We start from the raw sequence: 26,118 nt of genomic DNA, 5'->3' as shown, positions 1-26,118 counted from the left end.
ATAGTTGTTATTGTTTTTTCAATCTTAGTCCTGTGTTTATTCACAAAAAATTACAAGTGATCAATTACAGATTATGAAATATCTTTTTAATTTTTATTTTAAATGTAAATCTCTTGCACATGCAATTGTCTTGTGTTTTTAGCTGTAGGTGTAAGTGGTTTTATTCATACATGGTGAATATTAACCCCATACCTTAAGATAAGAATTAATTTGGTGAAATCACCTGTCTCAGACACACACATGCCATTTCTCTCCAGTTCATTTTATAGGTGAGGAAACTGAGGCAAAGTTAAGTGATTTGCCGGGTCACACAGCTAGTATGTATCGGAGGCTGGATTTGAACTCAGGTCTTCCTGATGCAAGCCTAGCGCTCTATCTACTGTGCTACCTAGCTGTCCCCACAGATGTATAATCACAAAAACATATGTATATATATGTGCATAAAGTTCAATCCCCCCTCCTCCTCAAAGAACTCCCTCTTCTCTCCTCTGCTTCTCACATCACTAAGATACCTTCTATCACCATCCCCTCCTTCATGAAGTGGCCATTTTCCTTGCCAAGACAAACCCTCTACATGCACAAGTGATCCCATTCCTATCTTCTCCAATAGATTGTCCCCTCTGTTATCCCTGCTCTCCCACTAAATGTCCCCATTGGCTACTCTCTTACTACCTACAGATATGCCCTAGTCTCCCCCACCCAAAAAAACAAATAAGAATTCACTTTATGAGACCATCCCCATTAGCTATCTCCTATATCTTCCCTCTCTTTTGTTGGTTAATTTCCTTGAGAATACTATCTTTTTGTTTAGAGGACTACAGGTGGCAAAGGCTAATCTGATCCTACTGGAAAGGATTTTAGTATTTTTCCATTATATTCAGAATGCCTGCCTTTACATACACTACCTCATTTTCATCCTCACAGCCCAGGGAGATGTGTTATCCTCCATATTACAAGGAAACTGAGGCAAACAGAGGTTGTGACTTACCTAGAGTCAGAAAGCTGAGGCCATACTTGAACTCAAGTCTTGAATCCAGATCCAGTGCTGTATCCATTACATCACCATTTTATCTAGTCTCCATTTAATGGAATATTTTTCAGACACTCTTTGGTTATAATTTTTGTGCTATAATAAGGATGTTTATTATTTCTTTTTCCATTGAGGAGTTCTTTCTGAGGAGCAGCTAGGTGGTGCAGTGACTAGAGCTTCAGCCTTGGAATCAGGAGGACCTGAGTTCAAATCTGGCCTCAGATACCTGATACTAGCTGTGTGACTCTGAGCAAGTCACTTAACTCCGATTGCCTCACCAAAATGCAAAAAACAAAAGATTAAATAAAAAAGAAAGTTCTTTATGCCCTAGCACATAATCAATCTTTGTAATGGTGTCATGCAAAAAAAAAAAAAAAGGTCATGACTTTTTCCTGCATTCATTCAGTAATCACCAGAGGCCTATCTTTTATAAAATTCTATTTAGGTCCATAACTTCTTATATTTTTCTTGGATTTGTCTAGATCTGAAAGGTAAACATTGAGGTCCCACACTATCATAATGTGGCAGTTTATTTCTCTGAGTGGTTCAATATGCTTATCCTTTAACTATTTAAACATTATACTACTTGTCACACAGCACTGTATAATGGAGAGAAAGTTGTCCTTAAAGCCAGGAAGAGCTGCATCCAAGTCTTGACTGTGGCATACTAACTGGGCAAAAAAGTTAATTTCCCAGGGGCTGTAAGCAATTCTCTAATTTGCAGAGGTCTCAATCTGAGTTTTCTTTAACAATGAATTAATAGGGGCAGCTTGCTGGTGCAGTGGATATAGCACCAGCCCTGGAGTCAGGATCTGAATTCAGATCCAGCCTCAGACACATAACACTCACTAGCTGTGTGACTCTGGGCAAGTCATTTAACCCCATTAGCAAAAACAAACAAATAAATAACAAATTAATACATTTCCTTATCTCTTACAACCTGGTTTACTTCTTGTTTTTCAGTCTGAGATCATGAATATCATTCTTTTAGATTCATCAGTCCATCAAATTCTCCTCCAGCTCATTTTAAGTGAATAGTTTTAAATATTTCTTGTAAACAACTTCTTAGATTCCTAATTCTAGCAAATCTAACATTATCTGATTTCTAATTCACATTGCTACCCTCTTGTTTTCTAGGTAAGTTCATCTAATTCACAACTATGATTATGTTCTTCCCTCCACCATAATCTTGTTTTATTTGTATCCTCTGGCCCCTTTACAAAAAAAGAAAAAGGGAAATGGGGGGGTAGATAAAATTGGCACTAGTCTTGTGATTAAAGTGGCTTTATCCAGCTTCTCTGTCTTTCCTCTTCACTCATCCCAGAAGTTCTAACACTTTTTTTAATCCTCTGATTATCCCTCCATTGTTGAAATTTGTGTTAACTGTCTCCCATGAATATTCTCAACTTTACACTCTCTTTTAGGCTTTTCTTCTGCTGCTGCCTATTTCCCTGTTGAATCTAACATATCTCTACACATTCTTGAGAGTGTTTAAACTTTTTTGGCCTGGTTCTGAGAAGAGGTTCTACCTCCATGTCTGTATATTGCTTCTGGCATGCCCCAATTATGAGTAGTAAATTCATCCATCTTCTTCCTCATTTATTCCCTAGTAATTCCCATGCCCTTTCCCCCCTTTTTTCTTTAAAAAAAATCAACAAAACCACACAAGCATTCTTTTTTTTTTAACCTCTCAGTGAGTCTTGAAGATAGCTGGATTCTAAAGAATTCTCAAGAGTTCTCTGCTCTGAGCATTATGAAAAGCAAAATGGATAATTTTGATTACATTAAATTGAAAAGTTTTTGCACAAAGCCAATGCAACTAAGATTAGAAGGAAGGTAGAAAATTGGGAAAGGATTTTTACAACCAGTCTCTCTGATAAAAGCCTCATTTCTAAAATATATAGAGAATTAAGACAAATTTATAAGAACACAAGCCATTCCCTAATTGATAAATGGTCAAAGGACATGAACAGACAGTTCTCAGATGAAGAAATTAAAGCCATCTATAGTCATATGAAAAAATGCTCTAAATCATTATTGATTAGAGAAATGCAAATCAAAACAACTCTGAGGTACCACATCACACCTATCAGATTGGCCAACATGACAAAACAGGAAAATGATAAATGTTGGAGATGATGTGGGAAAATTGGAACACTAATACATTGTTGGTGGAGTTGTGAAATGATCCAACCATTTTGGAGAACAATTTGGAACTATGCCCAAAGGGCTACAAAAAGGTGCATACCCTTTGATCCAGCAATAGCACTTCTAGGGCTGTATCCCAAAGAGATCAAACAAATGGGAAAAGGACCCATATGTACAAAAATATACATAGCAGCTCTTTTTGTGGTGGCAAAGAATTGGAAATTGAGAGGATGCCCATCAATTGGTGGCTGAGCAAGTTGTGGTAGATGAATGTAATGGAATACTATTGTGCTGTAAGAAATGATGAACAGGCTGACTTCAGAAAAACCTGGAAAGACTTATATGGTCTGATGCTGAGTGAAGTGAGCAAAACCAAGAGGACTTTGTACACAATAACAGCCTCGTTATGCAATGACTAAGATTGTTAAACTGAACGTTTCTCAGCATTATGAGGATCTAAGACATTTCCAGAGGCCTCGGGATGGATAATGCTGTTCACATTCAAAGAAAGAACTATGGAAGTCGAATCGCTATCACTTATTTTTACTTTCTGTTGAGTTTTGTTGCATCTTTCCGATGGTTCCTCACATTGGTTTTAATTTTTACTTACAATTTCACTAATGTGAAAATATGTTTAATGGGTATGTAAATGTAAAGCCTATATCAGATTGTGCGCGTCTTGGGGAGGGTGGGGGGGAGGAAAAGGGAGAAAAATTTTCAACTCAAAAGCATATGGAAAAAATAAAAAAAAATTTTAAAAAAAGAGTTCTCTTCTCTGCGCCCTCCCCCAATAAAAAGTAGTGCCACAATCATTACTTACTTAGTCCTTTCAGATTGCTCACATGTAGTTACCTTTTTAGGTTTCTCTTGTCTCTGATGTTTAAAAGATTTACCCATCCCCTTCTTTTAATCAGGAAAATTTGAGTCTTCCATGGTAGGAAAGATCCATTCTTCCCCTTTCCTTCCCCCAACCATAGAATTATTAGTTTTGAAGGATGTAGTTCGTGTGTGTAAACCTTTTAGAATGTTGAATTTCAGAATTTCCTATCAGGCAGTTTACAGCATATTCTTCTGATTGGTACTTGAGCTTTTTGGATTCTTGCAAGTTTCTTATTTGACTTGGAAGCTAAGATTTTGGCCACTATATTCTTGGATGTATTCAATTTGGATTTCTTTTGAGGGTTGATTAGTAAATTCTATTTTCACTTTCTCCTGAGGCTCATCCCCACTCCCCACCCCCATGGCAATTAGGGCTAGTGAGTGTTATGTGTCTGAGGTCACATTTGAACTCAGGTCCTTTTGACTCCAGGGCTCTATCTGCTGATGGGGTTGGGATCTGGACCCCAGAAAGGAAAAACCCTGGACTTTCCCACATGGCCAAATCTCTAGTGTTCCCCTGAGGCTATAATCCCATCAACTGGCCTTTCATTGTGGCTACACCCAATCTCCCAATTCTCTGTTACCTATAACCTAGCCTAGTCCTCCATTGTCTTACCTCCCTACCACCCCTGACCACTTCCCACCCTTAATCCTAGCTAGGCCCCATTCTCCCTTGGCCATGTGGTCCAGGTCCCTGGCATTCTATTACCTCACTGTCCATCCATAAACACACACACACACACACACACACACACACACACACACTACTTGGTCACTCCTAAATCTCTCCCACATTCTTTCTGTATATAAGGTCCATCTTGTCTCCATTAAGGTGCTCAGATTCTTAAATCTAGCCAGTAGTTCACAGGTGCTCAGATTCCTTAAAAGCCTGGTTAATTTTGCAGATTTTAATAAACCTTGTCTTTGGCTAAAAGAAGGCTTGGGTAGAATTCTTTAGGGCAGGACCCAAATGTTGTGATCTCGGGGTCCCAGCACCGCTAAACCTCTAAACCTCTAAACCTCATCAGCACCACCTAGCTGCCCCATGCCCTGGGGTTCTAATGAGTTCCCAGAACCTAGCACAGTGCCTGATACCAGAGCACTTGGTGCTTAATAAATACTCTTTCATTCATTCATTCACCAGGTGTTACTGACCCACTGTTAACATCGGAAATACTGTGGACAAGGCTGAGTGGGGGGGGGTGAAAGGAAGGTAAGTACTCACACAGGTATGTGCTAAGTGCTTTACAAACACTCTCCTATCTACTCCTCAAACATGTTGCGAGGCAGGTGTTATTACCTCCATTTTACATCTGAGGACACCAAGGCAGATAGATAGTGTGATTTGCTCAGGGTCACACAACTAAGTGTCTGAGCGCACATCTGAACTCAGGTCCTCATAACTCCAGGCCTAGAGCTCCATCCCCTGCACCATGTACCTGTTTCTAGGTAGCTTGAGAAGAATCACAGGGCTGGAGGGCAAACATCTGACAATGAAAACAGAACACTGTCCAAAAATTAGCAGCCAACAGCCTGACCAAATTCTTGAACGTATTACCAGAGCCCACATCCGAGACCCCATATCTTATGCTCACATTACTGTCCACTGGTTAGGAACATCTAGATGAACACAGAGAGCAGTCAAAAGCCAGGATGGCTTCATCACAAAGTCATGGCAGGCCACACATGTTTTAGTTACTGTATTACATTAATTGTTCAATGTCACCTTGACAGGAAGTCTTCAAAGGACGCATCAGGAGTAAGTGCTTTTGTCTCCTCTTGTTTGACATTCACTCATTCAAAAAGTACTTAAGTACTGTTAGGGGCATGTGCCATCCCTTCCCCCCCTCTCCCCACCACCTACCCCGACAATCTGGAAAATCTGCATAAAAATTTTTGGTCCTCCCTTTGTATTAGAAGTCTGAATTGTTATAGTATTAAAAGGTAAAATGTTATTACACAGTACCATACATATATTTAAGGCATTTCTGAGTTTCTAAACTTTGTGTTACCTGCAGCTTCTGCCAAATTCCCAAAAACTTTTCATTTAATTTCTTATCCCAATCCATGATATACTGAGTCATGAAGTGGAAGGGATAACTATCTATGTAAATGTAAAGGTGCACATGTGGGGGAAGGGGTGGCACAGAGCCAGCCAAATCCAAGACCTCTTAACCATATTCTCTGTCGCACCCCTTTGGCAATATGGTAAGGCTCAAAGACCTCTTCTCATAATGTTTTTAAATTCACAAAATAAAACAGTGGTGATAAGCTAGCATGTATGTAGTACTTTTAAGGTTTGTAAAATACCTTACAAATATTCTTCATTTCATCATCACAACAATCTTGGGAGGCAGATGCTATTACTCTCCCCATTTTACAAGTGAGGAAACTGAGATAGAGATTAAGTTGATATTCCCAGGGTCAGAGAGCTACTAAGTGTATGACGCTGGATTCCAACTCAAGTCTTCCAGATGCTCTTATCTTCTACACAACCTAGTGGCCTCAATACACAGAAATAAAAAGGAAAACATTTATTTTTAAATGAAGTTATAAAAACTTTTTTAAAACAAGCTAACAGTCCCCAAGGTCCCCAGCCTAGATAAGTATCTTATCCCACTTAGAGAATGTGAGATTATTCCTCAGTTAATAGGCTTTAGACTAAGTGCAAAAAAATCCAGTCAATTTACCTCTTTTTGAAAGGCACTCAGTGAACTGTAGTAACCTTTTTGAGGAAGTCTGTTTGGATTAGCTGGAGAATTTGTCCATATTCTGTGCGGCTTGTACAAAACCAGAAAATTAGAGTAACAGGTATTTAAACATCTAGCAGCTTTCAGAGTGGTGAAAGTGTCAGTGTCTCCAGTTAAACCCCAAGAAGGAATCACTTGGGGGGGGTCACTTGGCCAGTCTTCTTTCATGCCGCCACTCTCTAGCCCAGTAGGATCTCACTCTACACTCCAGCAACATTTGTTTCTTTGAACAAGACACTCTTATCTCCCAACTCTGTGCATTTTCAATGGTGGTCCCCCATACCAGGAATTTTCTCCCTTATCTTTGCTTGCTGGCTTTCCTAGCTTTAATTAAGGGAAACACTGTGCTCTAAAATGAGTCCACACTCCCCTAGACTGTATGTACTTAAGGGACTGTCACAGACTTTTAGGGATGGGATGTTTTGAATCAACTGTACCACCACAGAAAATACCCATCTGGGTTATAATACATAGCACCCAAGCTCTGATGGCTGGGAGTAGTCCCAGAATCTAGATGTGCTATAGCTGCTGTGACCAGGATCTGTCCTAGTTAATGAACAAATCAATAAGAATTTATTATAAACCTTTAACAAGCCTCACTCCACATTATTCTCCACCCTGCCACACTGGCCTTTTCTGTTCCTCTTACATGGTACAGCATCTGCTTTTTCTAAGCTTTTACAGTGCCCATCCCCCTCTCCTGAAATGCACACCTCCAAGGCCTGTCTCCCTCAGAATCTAAGTTTGAAAACAGAGATGATCTCATTTTTTGTATTTGTGTCCCACCACCTGGCACAATGCCTGCCAGACCCCAGTGTAAAAGCTTAAGGAATATTTGTCGGTAGACTGACCTGATACGCACTGGCCATATAAAAATTACATATAAATATATTCCCTGCTCTTAAATTTGCCTCTACTGGCATGGATGACATCCTTACCAAACCTGATGATACAATGTTAGTAATGATAGCTAAGACATAGGATAACTTTGCCAGGATTCAAAAAGATCTTGATAGGTCACTATGCTCAAGTTAAGAAAATTAACTTTAATAAGGGGCACATAGAATTTTCTATGCTTGGATCAAAAAGCCAACTTCACAATTCAAAAGGAGATATGGTTAAATAATACTGTGTAGGAATTAGCCACCCATTTAGTCAGACAGCCAAAAATTCTAATGCTAACCTGTGCTGCACTGACAAAATAACTTTTTTTTTCGGCAACTGGGGTTAAGTGACTTGCCCAGGGTCACACAGCTAGTAAGTGTCAAGTGTTTAGTCTGAGGCCAGATTTGAACTCAAGTCCTCCCCACTTCAGGGCCGGTGCTCTAGCCACTGCGCCACCTAGCTTCCCCCCAAAATAACTTCTAAGAGTAAGGATGGGATGATGCTTAATTGTGTAATGGCAAGGCCACATCTTTAGTACTGTGTTTAGTTCTGGGTTATGTTATATAATACATACACATATATGTTCACGTATATAATAGCAAGCATTTATATAGCACTTTTAAGGTTTGCAAAGCACTTTACATGTCATCTCATTTAATGTAAAGACATGTTTGCTATTGTTTTTTGCAACAGATCAGTGATTTCACTGATGTAGGAAATTCCCAGTGAGAAAACTCCCTTTATCAACACAAGAGTTGCTCTTCAACTCACACATGTAATTAATGCCATTTGTCTTACATCACATTCATTTCAGTTTACACACACACACACACACACACACACACACACACATTCATACTCTTCCCACTCTCAAGCTTACCCTGAAGAGTGGGCTCCCTTGGAGGTAGTATTTTACCCCTCACTGGACATCTTTAAGTCTGGGGGGATCTCTTGTATATGATGTAATAAGATTTCTTCCATATATGGGTTGGATGAATTAGTTTCTTAAATCCTTTCCAATTTCTGAAATTCCTAGAGTAGTGTATGCTATTTCTGTAGAATATGGCATGCTGATAAAGACTTGCTCACATTCTTTGAATATATAGGTTGTGGATTATATGGATAGCACAACATTGCGTGGGGGGGAGGGGACAGACCTGTATTTAGCTAAGACATCAGTTCCACTCCTAGGTCTGCCACTTACTATCTGCATAATAATGATCAACTCAATTAACTTTCCTAGTCATCAGCTCTGCCATCTGTAAAATTAAGAAGGGATCGGAATAGATTTCAAATGTCACATACAATAATTCTATAATTTAGTGGTTATTTTCCTTTTCTAGGTGAATGATTTTGCACACTGAGTGGGAGTGTACACTAACTGAATGACTTTCTCCCTAGTATAAATTATCTTATGATAAAGGATGTCTTTTGCCTAGATCTTTTTCATATTCTTTGAATTAAAAAGGTTCCTTTCCAATATGAATTCTCTGGTGTACAGCAAGGTTTCCCTTTTGCCTAAATGCTTTCCCACACTCACAACATTTATAAGACTTCTCTCCAGTATGGATTCTGTGATGTATAGTAAGGTATCTCTTTTCTTTGAAGGCTTTACCACATTCATTGCATTTATAGGATTTCTCTCCAGTATGAACTCTCTGATGATCATTAAGGGTTCCCCTCTGTCTAAAGGCTTTTCCACATTCATTACATATATAGGGTTTCTCTCCAGTATGAATTCTATGATGCATGGTAAGGCCTGAGTTGGAGCTAAATGCTTTGCCACATTCGTTACATTTATAGGACTTCTCTCCAGTGTGAACTTTCATGTGTATAGTAAGGTAACCCTTGTCCGTGAAAGCTTTCCCGCATATATTACATATAAATGGTTTTTCTCCAGTATGAATTCTATGATGTACAGCAAGGTATCCCTTATCTCTGAAGGCTTTCCCACACACATTACATTTGTAGGATTTCTCTCCCGTATGAATTTTCTGATGGATTGTAAGGTATCCTTTGTCTGTAAAAGCTTTTTCACACACATTACACTTAAATGGTTTTTCTCCAGTATGAATTCTCTGATGTACAATAAGATATCCCTTATCCCTGAAGGCTTTCCCACATATGTTACATTTAAATGGTTTTTCTCCAGTATGAATTTTCTGATGTACAGCAAGATTTCCCTTCTGCCTAAAGGCTTTCCCACATTCATTACATTTATAGGATTTCTCTCCAGTATGGATTTTCTGATGTATAGTAAGGTGTCCTCTCTCTCTGAAGGCTTTCCCACATACATTACATATATAGGATTTCTCTCCAGTATGGATTTTTTGATGTATCATAAGGTATCCCCTATCTCTGAAGGCTTTCCCACATTCATTACATTTATAGGATTTCTCTCCAGTATGCATTTTCTGATGATCAGTAAGGTGTCCTCTTTGTCTAAAGGCTTTCTCACAATTATTACATTTATAGGGTTTTTCTCCAGTATGAATTCTCTGGTGTATAGTAAGGACTGAGTAGGAGATGAATGCTTTCCCACATTCCATGCATTTATAGGATTTTTCTCCAGTATGAATTTTCTGATGTAAATTAAGGCTTCCCCTCTGGCTGAAGGCTTTCCCACATTCATTACATTTATAGGATTTCTCTCCAGTATGAATTTTAAGATGTATTGTAAGGTATCTCCTCTCTCTGAATGCTTTTCCACATTCAGTACATTTATATGGTTTTAATCCTGTATGAATTCTTTCATGTACAGTAAGGTATGAGTTATAATTGAAAGTTTTCCCACATTGGTTACACTGATAGGATTTCTCTCCAGTCTGATTTCTCTGATGTACATTAAGACCTGAGTTACAGCTGAAGGCTTTTTCACATTCATTACATTGATAGGATTTCTCTCCAGTCTGAATTCTCTGATGTATAATAAGGTGTTCCATCTGTCTGAAGGTTTCACCACATTCATTAGTATTCACTGTGAATCTTCTCATGGATGTTTCTCCCAAATAATCACCTCCTCTAGAGTTGAGTCCTTGGTTTCACATGTACTCTCCCAACAAAGGGGACCTGAAAGAAATATGATGATGTCAATAATTCCCTTCTCTTTGTTCTGAAAGAAAGGAAATTACTGTTATCTAAATGACAAATTTCATTAATTAAAATGATACTCAACCAGTAAAAGAGTAGAACTATCAGTAATAACTGGAAACTAAAGAACTAAAGTGATTAGGATAACTAGGTGACCAATACAAAAGGAATTCCCATCTATATCTTAGCATCTGCAAATATCATAACAGAATAACTATTAGTAAACTTAGGAAAAACTTCTAAATTTTAAGAAAGCTAAAACAAGTGGTTCTGGCAATGAAAGTTTTCTTTTCTTTCTTTTTTTTTTTTTGCTCTTTGGTGAGGCAATCAGGGTTAAGTGACTTGCCCAGGGTCACACAGCTAGTGTTAAGTGTCTGAGGCTGGATTTGAACTCAGATCCTCCTGACTCAATGAAAGTTTTCTAATCCTAACCTAAGTCTTATCTCTGCCTGAAAACAAAGCCAAACAGCCTGAAGAGCAATAGTACAGTGCAATGGCCCTGAAATCAGAGGACATGGATTCAAATCCTACCTCTGAACTTTATTACTTGTATGAATTTGAGCAAATTACTTAACCTCACAGGGTCACGGTTTACTCATCTATAAAATGAAGGGTTTGGAGTAGATGGCCTTTGAGGTCTCATCTAGATTTATGATATTACTTTCAACTGGATGGTTTGTGAATGCTCAGAAATGAAAGCACTGAGGAAAGCCCAGCACATTTTGAAAATGAAGAAATAATTTTAAACTCACCTCATTTCTTATTTGACCTCATTAGTGAAAAGATACTATAAACATTTGATATTTAAATTTCAGCAAGGTATTGGATGTCACTCTTTAGAAAACTATAGGTGGGATGACAGAAGAGCTAGGAGGATTTAGGCTCTCTGAATAATTTTATTCAAAGAGTTCTTTATTAATGGGGTACTGAAAACCTAAATGAGATTCTCTATAATTGTCCAGACCTTATTCCCCACATTTTTGTCAAAACCCTACATCATAGGTTCTTAATCTGCCTTCTACTGATCCCCAAGGAATCTGTCAATTGCCAGACCCACTCTCCCCATTCTCTGCTGTTCACAGAGGGTCTGTGAATTTCTATGTGAAAAAATTACTCTAATTTCTAACTGAAATTTAGCATTTTCTTTTATTATGAATATAAGAAACAAACATTTTGGGAAGCAGTTCATAGTCTTCCCCAGACTGTTAAATGGTCCATGGCACAAAATGAATTAAGAATCTCTGTCCCAGATGAAACTATTTTCATTCATTATCATTATTCATTATATAATAAACCAAAAAACATAAACTTGTACATAAGTGCTTACTGACTGACTGATTGCTATTAAAGGAAAACTCCTGAGTCCCTGGGGGGCAGAGCCAGGATGGCAAAGTAAAAGCAGTGACTTGCTTGAGCTCTCCCTCAAACCCCTCCAAATACCTGTAAAAAACAGCCCTAAATGAAAACTCCTGAGAAAAATGGAAAAGATGTTTAGGTCAAAGGTATATATTTCACAACATATAAGAAGTTCCAAATGAAAATACAACCTAAACACAAAGAGGCCATCTAAGGGCATCTGTTTTGTTTCTAGTTCTTTACTACCATAAAAAGTTATGTTATAAATGTTTTGGTTGATATGGGACATTGCTTTTTTAAAATTCTTGACCTTGCTGCAGTATATGCATAGCATTGGGATGTCACAGCTCAAAAACTATGGATACTTTAGTCACTTTCTTAGAATAACTCTAAAGCTCCAAATTTTACAGCTGTACTTTTTATAGTACCAAAGACCTGGAAAAAAAAATATGCCCATTGATTGGGAAATGGCTTAAACAACCTGTGGAATATAATTAATATATTATATTATAATTATTATAATATGATAACATATTATTTTTATAATAATATATAGGAATTTAATTGAATATTTTATGTATATTGTACAATGAAATGGTTGTACAGTACACTGGACTTGGAGTTAGAAAGATCTGAGTTCAAATCTCACTTCAGATACTTACTGTGTAACTCTGGGTAAATCACTTAGCCCCTCTTAGTTTCAATTCCCTAATCTTTAAAATGGGGATATTATTAACTAACTCAAAAGGTTGTTGTGAAGATCAAATGGGATAATATATGTAACATTCTTCAAAAACATCAGAGCATTATATAAATACTAGCTATTATTACTATTAATGTGCTGTCATAAACAGTGAGTATAAAGAATAAAGAGAAACATATTAAAACTCAGGAAAGCAACATATACAATAACTATATCAATGTAAATAGAAAGAACCAAAAAAATATAATGGTCAAGCTTGGCACCAAAGAAGAGATAAGAGAATGCATTTGTCTCTCATTTTTCTACAGGTGTAGGACTATGGGTGTATAACTCTACATATAATGTTGGACTTCGTTCAATCAACGAGAACTTATTAAGCACCTGCTATGTGGCAGGCACTATGCTAGGTGTGTAGATACAAGTAAAAGGAAAGAAATAATCCATACTTTTAAAAATCTTACATTCTAAACGGAGAGATAAGTACATGAATCTATGTAACATAAATCTAAAAGTATACAAGTTTGAGAGAGAAAGACCTGTTGTGGTAAGGAGATACTTGTCGCAGAAGATGGTACCTGAGCTGTGTCTTTGAGGAAAAGAGTACACTCCAGATATTAGGATGGCCGGTGCAAAGGCACGAAGACAGAAGACAGGGTGTCCTGTGTATGTAACAAGGAGAAGACCAGTTTCACTGGATTGCAAGAATGCTAGAAGAGGGATAACATCCAACGAGGCTAGAAAGACAGGTTGGGTCCAGGTTGTGTAGGGCTACACCTATACAAAGGAGCTTATATTTTCTCCTAGAGGCACTGGAAGTTATTAGGAAATCACTGGACTGATTTGGGTAGGGGAGTCACAAGGAACTTAAAGAAAATCCTTTGGGCAGCTATTTGTAGGATGGACTGGAGTGGTGAAGTGCTTGAAGCAGGTAGACTAATTAGTTAAGAGGGTACTATAATACCCTATGCCAAAGGTGATTAGGGCCTAGGCTAAGGTTTCCACTCATTCTATGAATGGAAAGAGGGTGTCAGATACAAGACATGTTATGAAGCCAGAAAGAGCAAGTTCTAGCAACTGTTTAGATATGTGGGGTAAAGCAGAGTCTATGATATTGCTAGGATTATGAACCTGAAGTTGTAGATGGATGGTGGTTCCTTTAATAAATCAGAAAAAAAAAACTTTGGAAGAGGGAAGATTAGTTCAACATCTCAAAGTTCAATAAAGCTCAACAAAGTCAAATTCTGGAAGAGGAGAATATTTTGTGGAAAAGACAATAAGTTAGGTTTTAAAGGCTTAAGATGCCTCTAGGACATTTAGCTAGTGGATTAGACAGCAAAGGAAACTGAAAAGAAGCAATCAGACAGGTAGGACGCAGACCAGGGGAGAATACTGCCACCAAATCCCAGAGAGGAGACAGAATTCTAGAGGACATGTACAACAGTATCAAATACAACAGATACGTCAAGAATGATTAGGATTGAGGAAAGACCATCGGATCTGGCAATTAAGAGATTATTGATAACCTTGGAGAGGGCAGTTTCACGTGAGTGATGTGGTCAGAGGCTGAACTACAAAGGGTTGAGCAGTAAGAGGGACACGGAGGTAGTAACTAGAAACAACTTTTCCAAGGGCTTTGGGTGAGAAAAGAAGGAAAGATGGAGGACAGTCACTTAAGAGGACAGTAGAAAAGTTTTTTCAAGTGCATATGTAGAGGGCCTCAAATTGGCAAAAGGGCCATTTCTCTGTCAAAGAATGGGGAAAAGGAAGAAGGTGAGAGATGTTTTCAATTGGTTTTGAGATGAAGAGATCTGGAGAATAGGAAGCTCACATCAAATGAACTAAATTTTTTCAGTAAAGTTAGAGGCAAGGTCCTCAGCTGAGAAAAAGAAATGAGGAGGTATGTAGAGGTTAAGGAGGGAAAAGAAAATTTAGAATAGCTTCTGTGGAGAATCAGACAGGGAATCAAATACAGAGGAATGAAAGGATTGCCCTGCTGCAAAGGGGGTCCAGTTGAGGTTGGATAATAGGAATTTGTAATGTTACCAGTCAGCATGATGATGAGACCTCCTCCAGCTTCATTCAGCAACTCTAATATGATGGTTAGTTTTGCTGAATTGACTGTTTTCTCTCTCTCTTTCTATTATAAGATGGCTCTCTAGGAGAGGAATAAGGCAATATACTGGAAAATATAGACTAATTGTAAAAGTAAAAATATATTCATACTATGCCCAAAAGGCTATAAAAATGTGCATACCCTTTGACCCAGCAATAGCACTTCTAGGGCTATATCTCAAAGAGATCTTACAAATGGGACCCACACGTACAAAAATATTTATAGCAGCTTTTTGTGGTGGCAAAGAATTGGAAATGGAGAGGATGCCCATCAACTGGGGAATGGCTGAACAAGTTGTGGTATATGAATGTAATGGAATACTATTGTGCTATAAGAAATGATGAACAGGCTGACTTCAGAAAAACCTGGAAGGACTTGTATGGTCTGATGCTGAGTGACGTGAGCAGAACCAGGAGAACACTGTACAGAGTTACAGATATGTTGTGCGATGACTAATATTGATAGACTTAACCTTTCTCAGCAATCCAAGGATCTAAGACATCTCCAAAAGTCTCATGATGGAAAATGCTATCCACATTCAAAGAAAGAACTATGGAGTTTGAATGCAGATGGAAGCAGACTATTTGCTATTTTTTTCTTCTGTTGTGCTTTGTTTCCTCTTTCTTATGGTTCCTCCTATTGGTTCTAATTCTTACAATATCACTAATGTGAAAATATCTTTAATAGGAATGTATATGTATAGCCTATATCAGATTGTGTGCCATCCTGGGGAGGGAGAGGGAGAAAAAATTTAAACTCAAAAGCTTATGGAAGTGATTGTTGATAATTCAAAATAAATTAATTAAAATATATATATATATATATATATATATATATATATATATATATTCATAAAAATTTTCAATGAACTCAGCAAGGTGAAAATTGTGTAAATAAAAGAGTAAAATTTAATGAAAATTAATATAATGTTCTGGATTTAGGTTTAAAATATGAATTGCATCATCAACAGATAAGAAGTCCTGGTTTGAGAACAGATCATGTTCAAAATCTGTTTTAGTTCATCACAAGTTCAACAATTCGTGGTAGCCATGAAAAAATCCAAATCAATTTTAGGGATAGGGACTGGCCTTGAGATTTTATTGGTACAGACTGCTCCCCTCCAGGACCTTCCTCTACTAATGAAGATCTGAGTCTTCAATAAAGTTTACAGTCTTCAGAGCTGCCTTGAGCACCAGGAGGTTAAATGACTGGTCCAAGGGTACAAAGGCTGGAGGTGTCAGAGACAGGCCCAGAGTCTTCATCTTGGTTCTGAGACCAGCTCCTCATCACGTACAGCACACTGCTCAATCTTTCTCAATCTCCACCTTTCAGGCTCACTGAATCTTAGCTTGAAATGGGTGTATAGTGAGTGACCAGATCACAGGAAACAGCTGATTAACCACAGCCTGTACTAGTCAGACCATGCTTGGAATTTATGTGCAGTTCTGTATACCATATGCCTTTTAAGTATGGCATTGGCAAACTGAAGCGTGTCCATAGGAATGCTAGTAGAATATGGAATAATCTAGAAACTTCTCTTTTTGCAGATGTGCTTGACCTTTATTCTATTTGTTGGCCTCCTTGAGATAGAAACATATTTATGAGGAATGAATGAAAAAAAAACTGGGAAGAGCTAGCTTTGAGAATATATTATTTTCATCTACTTGAAGAGCAAACTTGTTAGAAGAGACATACAGACTTATTGTTAGTCCTATAAAGCAAAACTAGGATCAATCAATGCCTAAAGTCTCTATCAAAGAAATACTGGGCCCAATATCAATCCATGAACAGGCACTAAGTGCTCTTCTGTTAACAGCTGTCTAGAATTCAGACCCACTGCCATGACACAACAAGGTAAAGCAAAACTCTGGTGAAACACCAGACATCAATGCAACTAGCTCATTAAAGAGGGACACAGGGAAGGATGGCAAAAAAGTTGGAACATAGAGATGAGGGTATCAAGAAGCGAAAAGTGAAAGGCTAGTAAATTAATCAGAAGTCACTGACCTGCATATCATGAACACTTTATTCCAAAACAGTCTGAATGCTATAAACCTAGCAAGCATTAAGAAACATTCTAGGGCAAAGCACTGGCCCTGGAGTCCGGAGGACCTGAGTTCAAATCTGGCCTCAGACACATAACACTTCCTAGCTGTGTGACTCTGGGTAAGTCACTTAACCCAATTGCCTCGCAAAAAACAACAACAACAAACAAACATTCTAGGGGTAGGAACAATAGGCATAAAAACAAATCAATAACCAATGTATACATAATAAAAACAAAATCACTTTTGGAGGGCACAAACAATTATGGTGCAATATTGAGCCAAGACTTGAAGGAAGGCCACTAGGTGGCGCCATAGCACACAAGAGCAGGGCCTGAAGTCAGGAACACTCATCTTCCTCTTCTCAAGTTTTGAGGAAGAATGCACCCATATCACACGGATAGGCAGTTTTTAGATCTTGTTCATCAGAATATATATTTGGGACATGCAGTACAGAAGAACAAACTGGGCCTAGGACTCAACAAAAGCAGAGCAAGCTGGGCTGCCTCTGGGAAATGGCAAAGCTACATACCTCCCATGAAAGTAAAGGTGTCTTTTTAACATTCTACCAATGTTGCTATATGACAAAGAAATATGGAATACTACAGCCACAGAGAGCAGAGGGAGGTCCATGGTGTGTGCTCCAAATGCTTACGTTAGATCTGGGGGTCAGATAACCTGGGATCCAGTTCTGCTCTAATTATGAGACCAAGACTGATGAGGTCTACAGGTTTAGGGGTACTGGAACCCCAAAATCACAACACGTGGGTCTTGCCTAAAAGAATTTGACCCAAGCCTTCTTTCAGCCAAAGACAAGGTTTACTAAAGATCCGTCATATTAGCCAGACTCTTCAGGAATCTGAGCACCTGTGTGCTATCGGCTAGATTCTAATAATCTGAGCACCTTAATAGAGACAAGATGGACCTTATATACATAAAGACTGTGTGAGAGATCTAGGAGTAGCCAACTAGTCTGGGAGGGGAGGGGGACGCAGCTGTGAGGTAATAGAATGCCAGGGATCTGGACCACATAGCCAAGGAAGAACGGAGTTTAGCTAGGATTAAGGGTGGGAAGTGGCCAGGGGCCATAGGGAGGTAAGACAATGGAGGGCCAGGCTAGGTTAAGGGTAACTGAGAATTGGGAGATTGGGTGTAGCCACAATGAAAGGCCAGTTGATGGGATTATAGCCTCAGGGGAACACCAGAGATTTGGCCATGTGGGAAAGTCCAGGGTTTTTCCTTTCTGGGGTCCAGATCCCAACCCCATCATGACCAAGCCATCTTACTACCTTTTCAGTTTGGATCTCTAAAATAAGGGCTTAGAAAAGATCATCTTGAGGTCTTTTTGAAGCTCTAATATTAAATGGAAAATGATTTTAAAATTGGATAAGTGACTAAGGGAGTTCATGTCACAGACATCCCATTGGAAAAAAAATGAAAGTGATTAACAACAATTGTTTAATCATTCAGATATTCTGTCCCCCCGAATACTTAGCTATAGCTTGCAACATTTTTGTCTTCCTGATGTCCACTTACTCACCTGGAGAGAAGCTTCGTGGAACTTCTTTCAGCAACATCAACCATCGTGCTTCACTATTTCTAGCTGGGAAATCACGTCTGGTTTGGAAACTGGAAACCCTGATCAAGGGAAAAGAAATGGAAAGTGCTAGGTACAAAGGCTCAATTCAGAATGCAATCTTAATCCCTTTATCTTCTGAGAAAGAGAGAACCCTAGAAAGGCCTAGGGGTGACAGCCGAGTATCTCTGAAGGACCCCTCTACATGGGGTCACAGGAAGTATGGAATGAAATCAAGGCGTTATCATGGCTCAGAAAGAAAATTATTTTACTTGACTCATTCCATGACTAGTATCGGACTTTGGGCTTTAGGGGAGAATATCTGCCTGAGGGGAAGAGACCCCCTCAGGAGCAGGATAATGATGCTATGAATTTCCACTGCACAAAGAAAGCCCTTTCATCTAGGAACAGAAACGCTGCGCTGTGCCTCTTAACCAAAAAGGGATTAGGAACAGCTCCACTTTCAAAGTATTCTTGAACATTCTGGCCTACCAAGAATAATCTCGGTGAGTTTCTTCAATCTTGCCAGCTGTGAAGCACGTGCAAAAACCCTTCACTGTTTCTGTCCTCAGGTGGATTCGGAACCATGGAGGGAAAACAGTCCTTACCCAGAAAGATGAAGTTCTGATAGTTCTCCAGCATCACATCCTTGTACAGGTCCCTCTGAGCAGGGCCCAGGTGATCCCACTCCTCCTGGGTGAAGTCCACAGTGACATCTTTGAAGGTCATTAACTGCTGAAATATCAAACACATTTCTGCTCACCCAAGGGTGATTCCTTGCACAGCCCTGGAGCGAGACATGGAGTCTGCAGGTAGCTTGAGGAGTGTTTCTCACAGCACTCAGAATTTTGGCATTCCAAGACAATCGAGGGCCTGTTATATAAAGGACTAGTATATCTGTAGCTTTGCCCCGCTCTTCAGACAACAGCTTCCAAAGGGAGTTCAAGCACATGGTACGTGTTACACTTCAACTTTCAAACCACACAACTTAACAAACAGCTCTTAGAACTCACAGAACTCCTAGCAGCAATCACACTCTATAGCCTCAATATATAGTGTAGCATTCATTCTCCATGCTAAGCTATTCTTTCTAGTAAGCACCTAACTTGTTACTTTCTTTCTCTTCATGACACAATCTCTACAAAAAGTAACAGCATGATAAGAAAAGATGGGGGTCAAATCTTCAATCTGTTGCATGACTGTGTTAGGTCACAAGAAGTATGGAACAAAAACAGGGGGTTGGCTTGCCTGGCATGTGCTGCCCCCTCTCTCTCTCAGGGGAGAGACTTCCATAAAGCTGCCTTGCCAGGCTTGTATGTTGTATGCGGCAGGTGCTGGCAGGTGTTGAGGATGCTTTCTCTTTCCTTCTAGCCTGCAAACATGTCTGCATATCTCCTATCTCAACAAAATTTGTGGCTTGGCCCTCCCGGTGACTCCTAGAAAAAGTTGTCGATATTCATTGTCTCCACTCTTCAGCATGCATCTGGTTTCCATCCTACACTTCTGAAATTGCCCTCCACACTGTTACCAGTACTCTCCGTGTGTGGCTGAATCTGTTGGCTTCTCCTCTGTCCTCGCTGTTGTTTTTTTTTTTTTCCAGTGAGGCAGTTGGGGTTAAGTGACTTGCCCAGAGTCACACAGCTAGTAAGTGTCGGGTGTCCAAGGCTGGATTTGTACTCAGGTCCTCCTGACTCCAGGGCCGGTGCTGTATCCACTGCACCACCTAGCTGCCCCTGTCCTCACTGTTTTCAACTTTTCTGCCTCGTTTGGCACTCCTGACAGGCTTATCTTCTGGATAGTTATGCTTCCCCAGGCTCACATAACATACCTGTTACAGTTCTCTTTCTGCCAACTGGACCAATAGTACCAGTTTCCTTTGCTCCTACTCAGCTCAAGCATTGCCTTTAAATGATTCTTTTTATCACTGTGAACTCAACAAACATCAACAAAGGAACACTTCTTGATAAAAAGAATAGAAAAAGACTATACATGTGAAACCATGAATCTCTACTATATACAGGTTGGGTTTTTTAAAATATATTTCACGATACATTTAACACTGCTCTGCTTGTCTGTGTCCCCTTCTGAATTTCTTCTTCAAGCACAATCTTTTACACGAAGCTATTACTGATCCCCCTGACTGTTACTATCCTCCTTCCAAGAAATAACTAGTATTTACTTTGTATTTGTTCTATATAAACATGCTTCTGTGGTCTCTAGCTAGGGCCTGCCGCAACAGGTAGTAAGAATTTAACCAGGTGGGAGCAGGTAAAGAAGGATGAAGGAGAAAGGGTAGGGGATGCCCAGAAAAACAAGGCTGTAAACCAGATTGGGGTAGTGTGGGATAGGCAGCTAAGTGGTACAGTGGATAGAGTGCTGGGCCTGGAGTCTGGAAGATTCAGCTTCCTGAATTCAAATCTGGCCTCAGATACTTACTAGCTGTATGACCCTGGGCAAATCACTTTACCCTATTTGCCTCAGTTTTCTCATCTGTAAAATGAGCTGGAGAAGGAAATGGCAAACCACTCCAGTATTAACCCCAAATGGGGACACAAAGGATCAGACATGACTTAAAAAATGACTGAACAAGAAATTTCCTTTCAGACAAGTCATTTTTTGCTTACCATTCCCAGGTGAAATGTTTCTAACTTTGCAGACTCAGAAATGAAAAGTTTCTTATTATTCATAACTCTTTATAATCCAGAGTAATCCCAACATATGTCCGGTTACTGGCTAAGAAATAGCTGCTTTCTACAGCCAGCTCAGCCTCCATGCCAGTTCCCAGATATGTCATGAAAGACTGAAGAGAAGGATATTCAACTTCCCTTCTGGCTCTCATCCCCTGCTTACCCAATGTATACACTCATACATAAGTCAAACTAGGGAAATGAGACACGGTGAGGCTAAATGATTTATGACCGGTCACACAGAAATTAAACAAAGAAACTGGGATTCTGACCAAGGTCCTCTGACTCAAAACCCAGTGTTTTTTCCCACCACATCACACTTCCTCTGAACAAAGTCCTTACACATAAAGTTCCTACCTTAAATCTATTTCTCCCACCTACAGAACCAACCAAATCCTACCCACTCTTCAGAACCAACTAAAATTGCACCCACAATGTGAAATTTTCCCCAGTCATTTTAGCCCACACCAAAATTTTCCTAGAATATAGCACTTAAGTGACAACTAAAACCCAAACTCCATGAATTCATTTTTTATTCTAACTCATCACAATCTAATTTCTTAGAAGAAATATAATCCTGTATGCCTCTACCAACTCATCTTATATTCAGAAAGCAAAACAAAGAAATACATGGTTAATGCTGTCAAGAGATAAACAAGGAAATTATATTATGCTTAAAGGAACCACAGAAAATGAACCAATATGTCAGTACCAAACATATATGCACCAAATCAAATAGGATCTAAATTCATAAAGGAAAAGTTAGATAAACTGCAAAAGATACAGACAGTAACACATAAAAGTAAATTACTCTCATGCTTTTCTCTTAAAGGTGGGCAAACCTAATAAAAAGAGGAAAATACAAAACTGAGCTGAGTGGTGGAGAGTTGAAAGACTTGACAATTACTGAATGAGAATATTTCAGAATATACATTTTTCTCAGCATCACAAAGAAACAGACTATGTACTAGGGCATAGAGATATTACAGAGAAGCGCCATTTATACTTGAAGCAACTATTCCCTACATAACATAACACTGAGTGCAGAAGAAAAGACACAGAACTAAACTGAGAATTGATAACGACACTCTGCGCAATAAGCAGGTCACAAAACAAATCAAAGAAGCCATAACTACGTGAAAGACAAGGCAGCTAGGTGGCATAGTGGATAGAGTGGGGCCTGAAATCAGGAAGACTCATTTTCTTGAATTCAAATTTGACCTCACCAACTTACTAGCTGCATGACCCTGGGCAAATCACTAACTCCTGTTTGCCTCAGTTCCTCATCTGTAAAATGAGCTAGAAGAGGAAACAGCAAACCACTCCAACATCTCTGCCAAGAAAACCTCAATGGGCTCATGAAGAGTTGGACACCACTGAAATGACTGAACAGTAACAAAAAAACCGAAAAAGAAAATGATAATAAGGGAATTTACCAAATGGGATACAGCTAAGGCTGTTCTCAGAGGAAAGATTCTATCTCTGAGAATATACATTAACAAAATTTAAAAAGTGATATTTAATGAACTGAATATAGAATTTTTAAAAATTCTGCTTCAGCTCCATCAACTGTAACATGGGGATAATAAAAGCACCTATCTCTCTGGGTTATTGTAAAGAATGAATGAGATATTTGTAAAATGCTTAGCACAGTGCCCCTAGCACATAGTAGGTGCTTAATAAATGCTTGTTCTCTTCTCACTCACTCACTCCCTCATCAGGGCGAGTTTCACAGAGCTAGATAAAATTAAAAAATTCATTTGGACAAACAAAACATCTAAAATACCAAAGGAAGTTATGAAAAAAAAGTACTAGGAATGGAGAACTAGAACTTTTAGAGTTCAAACTATATTAAACAGCAGTAATCATTAAAATTATTTGGTATTGGTTAAAAATTGGTTCAGTATAATGAGAAATAAGTGACCTAAAGACCACAGTGTTCAAGAAACCATAAAACAAAAGTACCTATTTGACAAGAACTGCTAGGAAAACTAAAGCAGTCTGTCAGTAATTTAGATCAGCATCTTACTTCATATAACATTGTGAAACGGACACATGATCAAAACGAAAAAAAGGGAGAAAATCTGATGAAGTTCCTTTCACAGGTTTGGTTAAGGGGTGAATTCTTAACTAAATAAGAGAGAGACGATTACAAAAGATAAAATATGGGTTTTTTTAAAATAGTTTAATTTCAACTGCTCGACAAAAATTTTTCAACTAACAAAATTAAGGAGACTCATCACATGGGGGAAAATGCAGATCAAATATTTCTAATATGGGGCAGCGAGGTGGCCCAGTGGATAGAGCACAGGCCCCGGAGTCAGGAGGACCTGAGTTCAAATATGGCCTCAGACACTTGACATTTAATAGCTGTGTGATCCCAGACAAGTCACTTAACCCCATTACCTAGCCAAAAACAAAAAAATCTAATAATGATCTAATATAAGTAATGGAAATATAAGCTCAAAAGGTATTTCTAGTATATAAAAGGTCAAAGTATATGAGCATTCTCAAAAGAAGAACAGCAAACTATGAATGACCAAATCACTAACAAGACACAAAGGCAGAAATAATCAAACAATGCCTTAGTTGGCTTTGTCCAACTGCAGTCTTCTCTCTTACACTGTTTTCAGATATGGTTATGGAGGGGAGGAGATGATGTAAATGCAAAAGAGATCGAGATTTATTTATTTTTTTTAAAAAGGCGATAAAACAAAACGGATGTTTAACACATTAAAGTTGGCTCGGTCTTGTCCTTCCAAGGCCACTGAAAGCCTCTGGACTGAATGGCTTCTCTGACATTTCGTGCGGCTTCAGGACTCCTGCCTCCACGCTGAGCCCCGCGCGAAGCTGATGCCCCAGGGCCCGAACGAGTGAATGTGGGGGGTGAGTGAATGAAGGGCGTAAGGAATAAATGAAGCAGTGAACCCCTGAGGGGATGGATGGACGGACGAACGAACGAGGGAAGGAGGGAGCGAGTGCGGGGGAGGCGCCTCATCCTCCGAGCAGCCCACCCTCCCAGGTATCCCCTCACCTGGCAGGCCGGGGGTGGCCGGGCCCCCCCGGGGAGGCTCCTCGAGGCCACCTGCACCTCGCCCTCAGCCGGGGCCCGCGCCCCGAGCGGCCCCGGCCCCTCCGCCGCCCCCAGCCCTGAGGGACCCTCCGCCCCGGCCCCCCCTGTCCCCGCGCTTGCCCCCCGGGGCTCCGAGGCTGGCCGCGCACAGGGCTGCGCCGCCATCCCGAGCAGGAGGGCCCGGAGGGCGGCGGGGCGGGGCCGGGGCCTCTCACAGAGAGGACGGAGCTCGGGCAGCCCAAACCGCAGGGAGCCCGAGAAACCCCGCAGCTTCCGGCCTCCGCAGGGCCACTTCCGACCGCACATGCTCAGTAAGTCTTACGGCGGTAAACCCCGCGGCCTTCTGGGAAATGTAGTCCGGGAAACGGGGACGCGCTCTACGCATGCCCAAACTTATTTCAGGCATATGCATTGGAGCAGACCCTTAAACTGGGTAGAAAGTGAAGGAAGAAAAGCAAGAGGAGGGTGGGGCAAATGCCCCAAGGAGATGAGAGCTTCGGCCTTGGCCAGGCTAATAGGTCAGCCATACCCTGGCCCTTTATGGCCGGTGGTGCTCCGCAGAGCTTCACCCAATGCTGTGGAGGTGACCCTCTCCTGGGCACCGTCCCTCCCTCCCACACTGGTTTATAAAGCAGGCTCCGGGGAGGTTGGGCTGCCCCCATTCTGTGACTTCTTGACCCAAAGCTGGGGAAGCCGAACTGGTCCTGCCGATGCAGAGCCACCGCCTCTGGGCTGGGAGAAGCCCTTCCTCTGCTGGCCTGGAAATGAATCATTGCCTGCCATGCGGCGAAAACCAGCCCCGCCTCCCTTCTGTGCCTGTCAACAGTGCAAGGAGCCTGGGTCCCTGGGCCCTTCCTCGGATTGGCTGGTCCCTTCCAGGACCTCCGATTGAAGGAGGTTGGCCAGGACAAACATCTTCGTGCCCGTTCAGAGCTGTGCTCCCTGTATTTTCTCTACCGTGCCCCTAGTTGGTATCACTCTCCCACCCCGTTTAGCTTCCTTTTATGTTTCCCTAAGCACCTTGAGGGCTAGCGATGTCTTCTGCTTGCATCAGCCTTCCAAGCTCAGTAGATGCTTCTTTACTGGACTGGAGACAAAGGGTCAATGCAAAACCCTTACCTATTATCACTTATAATATGTAACATAATAATATAATAGATTTTGTTCCAAGATTATTTGGTAAATACCAAAATAATTCATGATTTCAATCCATATCATGTAGATTTGTATGACATTTTCAGTCAATTGGCTATCTGTACGGAAATATTACTAGTAGCATTACTAATATGATTACTATTATAATTACAGTAATTATAGTAATTACATTACTAATTACTAATACGATATTACCAATTTATTACTGGAGTTTCCTGCATTCTTGTCATATCAGAACACTGAAAAGCACCACTGACTAAGCTTTCACCTGTGTCAAGCTGATCATCATGATAGCTTTGACATTTTCACAAGACCACTCGAATTCCTTCTCATTACCTAGCCTTCTTTCCATTTTCTGTTCATTTCTTTATTAAGCCAAGATTGGATGCTGAGTTCCCAGTGCATCCACGTCGCTCTCTTCAAACAAATCTGATTTTCCTCTCATTGGCATTGTTTCCTTTTGTCTTCAGAATTTCCTTCTTAAGCATCTCCAATCCCTCCTGAGCAGAATTCCCCTAAAAGGTTTTTCTCCATGGCATCCTACCTATCCTATGTTTCCTCTGAATCCTTTGAAATCTACTTTCCCGTAATCTAGAAGACATGTCAGACTAGATCCCATAATAATAAA

The 26,118-nt window shown here is 40.0% G+C and overlaps 1 protein-coding gene across 1 annotated transcript; it reads right to left on the bottom strand.

The window, feature by feature from the left end:
- Positions 1-5,742: 5,742 nt before the first annotated feature.
- On the bottom strand, positions 5,743-24,620 carry LOC110219751 (uncharacterized). The gene is given in 6 exon segments (XM_078145950.1): positions 5,743-10,708; positions 10,711-10,761; positions 18,540-18,593; positions 18,596-18,637; positions 19,184-19,310; positions 24,297-24,620. Coding segments are annotated over 6 exon segments (2,034 nt in total). The 5' UTR covers positions 24,501-24,620; the 3' UTR covers positions 5,743-9,152.
- Positions 24,621-26,118: the final 1,498 nt, after the last annotated feature.

This window comes from Phascolarctos cinereus, unplaced genomic scaffold (genome assembly GCF_003287225.1).
Source record: "Phascolarctos cinereus isolate Bilbo 61053 unplaced genomic scaffold, phaCin_HiC Scaffold_726;HRSCAF=1367, whole genome shotgun sequence".
Classification (NCBI taxonomy): Eukaryota; Metazoa; Chordata; class Mammalia; order Diprotodontia; family Phascolarctidae; genus Phascolarctos; species Phascolarctos cinereus.
Note: the sequence above shows the minus strand (reverse complement) of the source record. Positions and strands in the feature narration are given on the sequence as shown.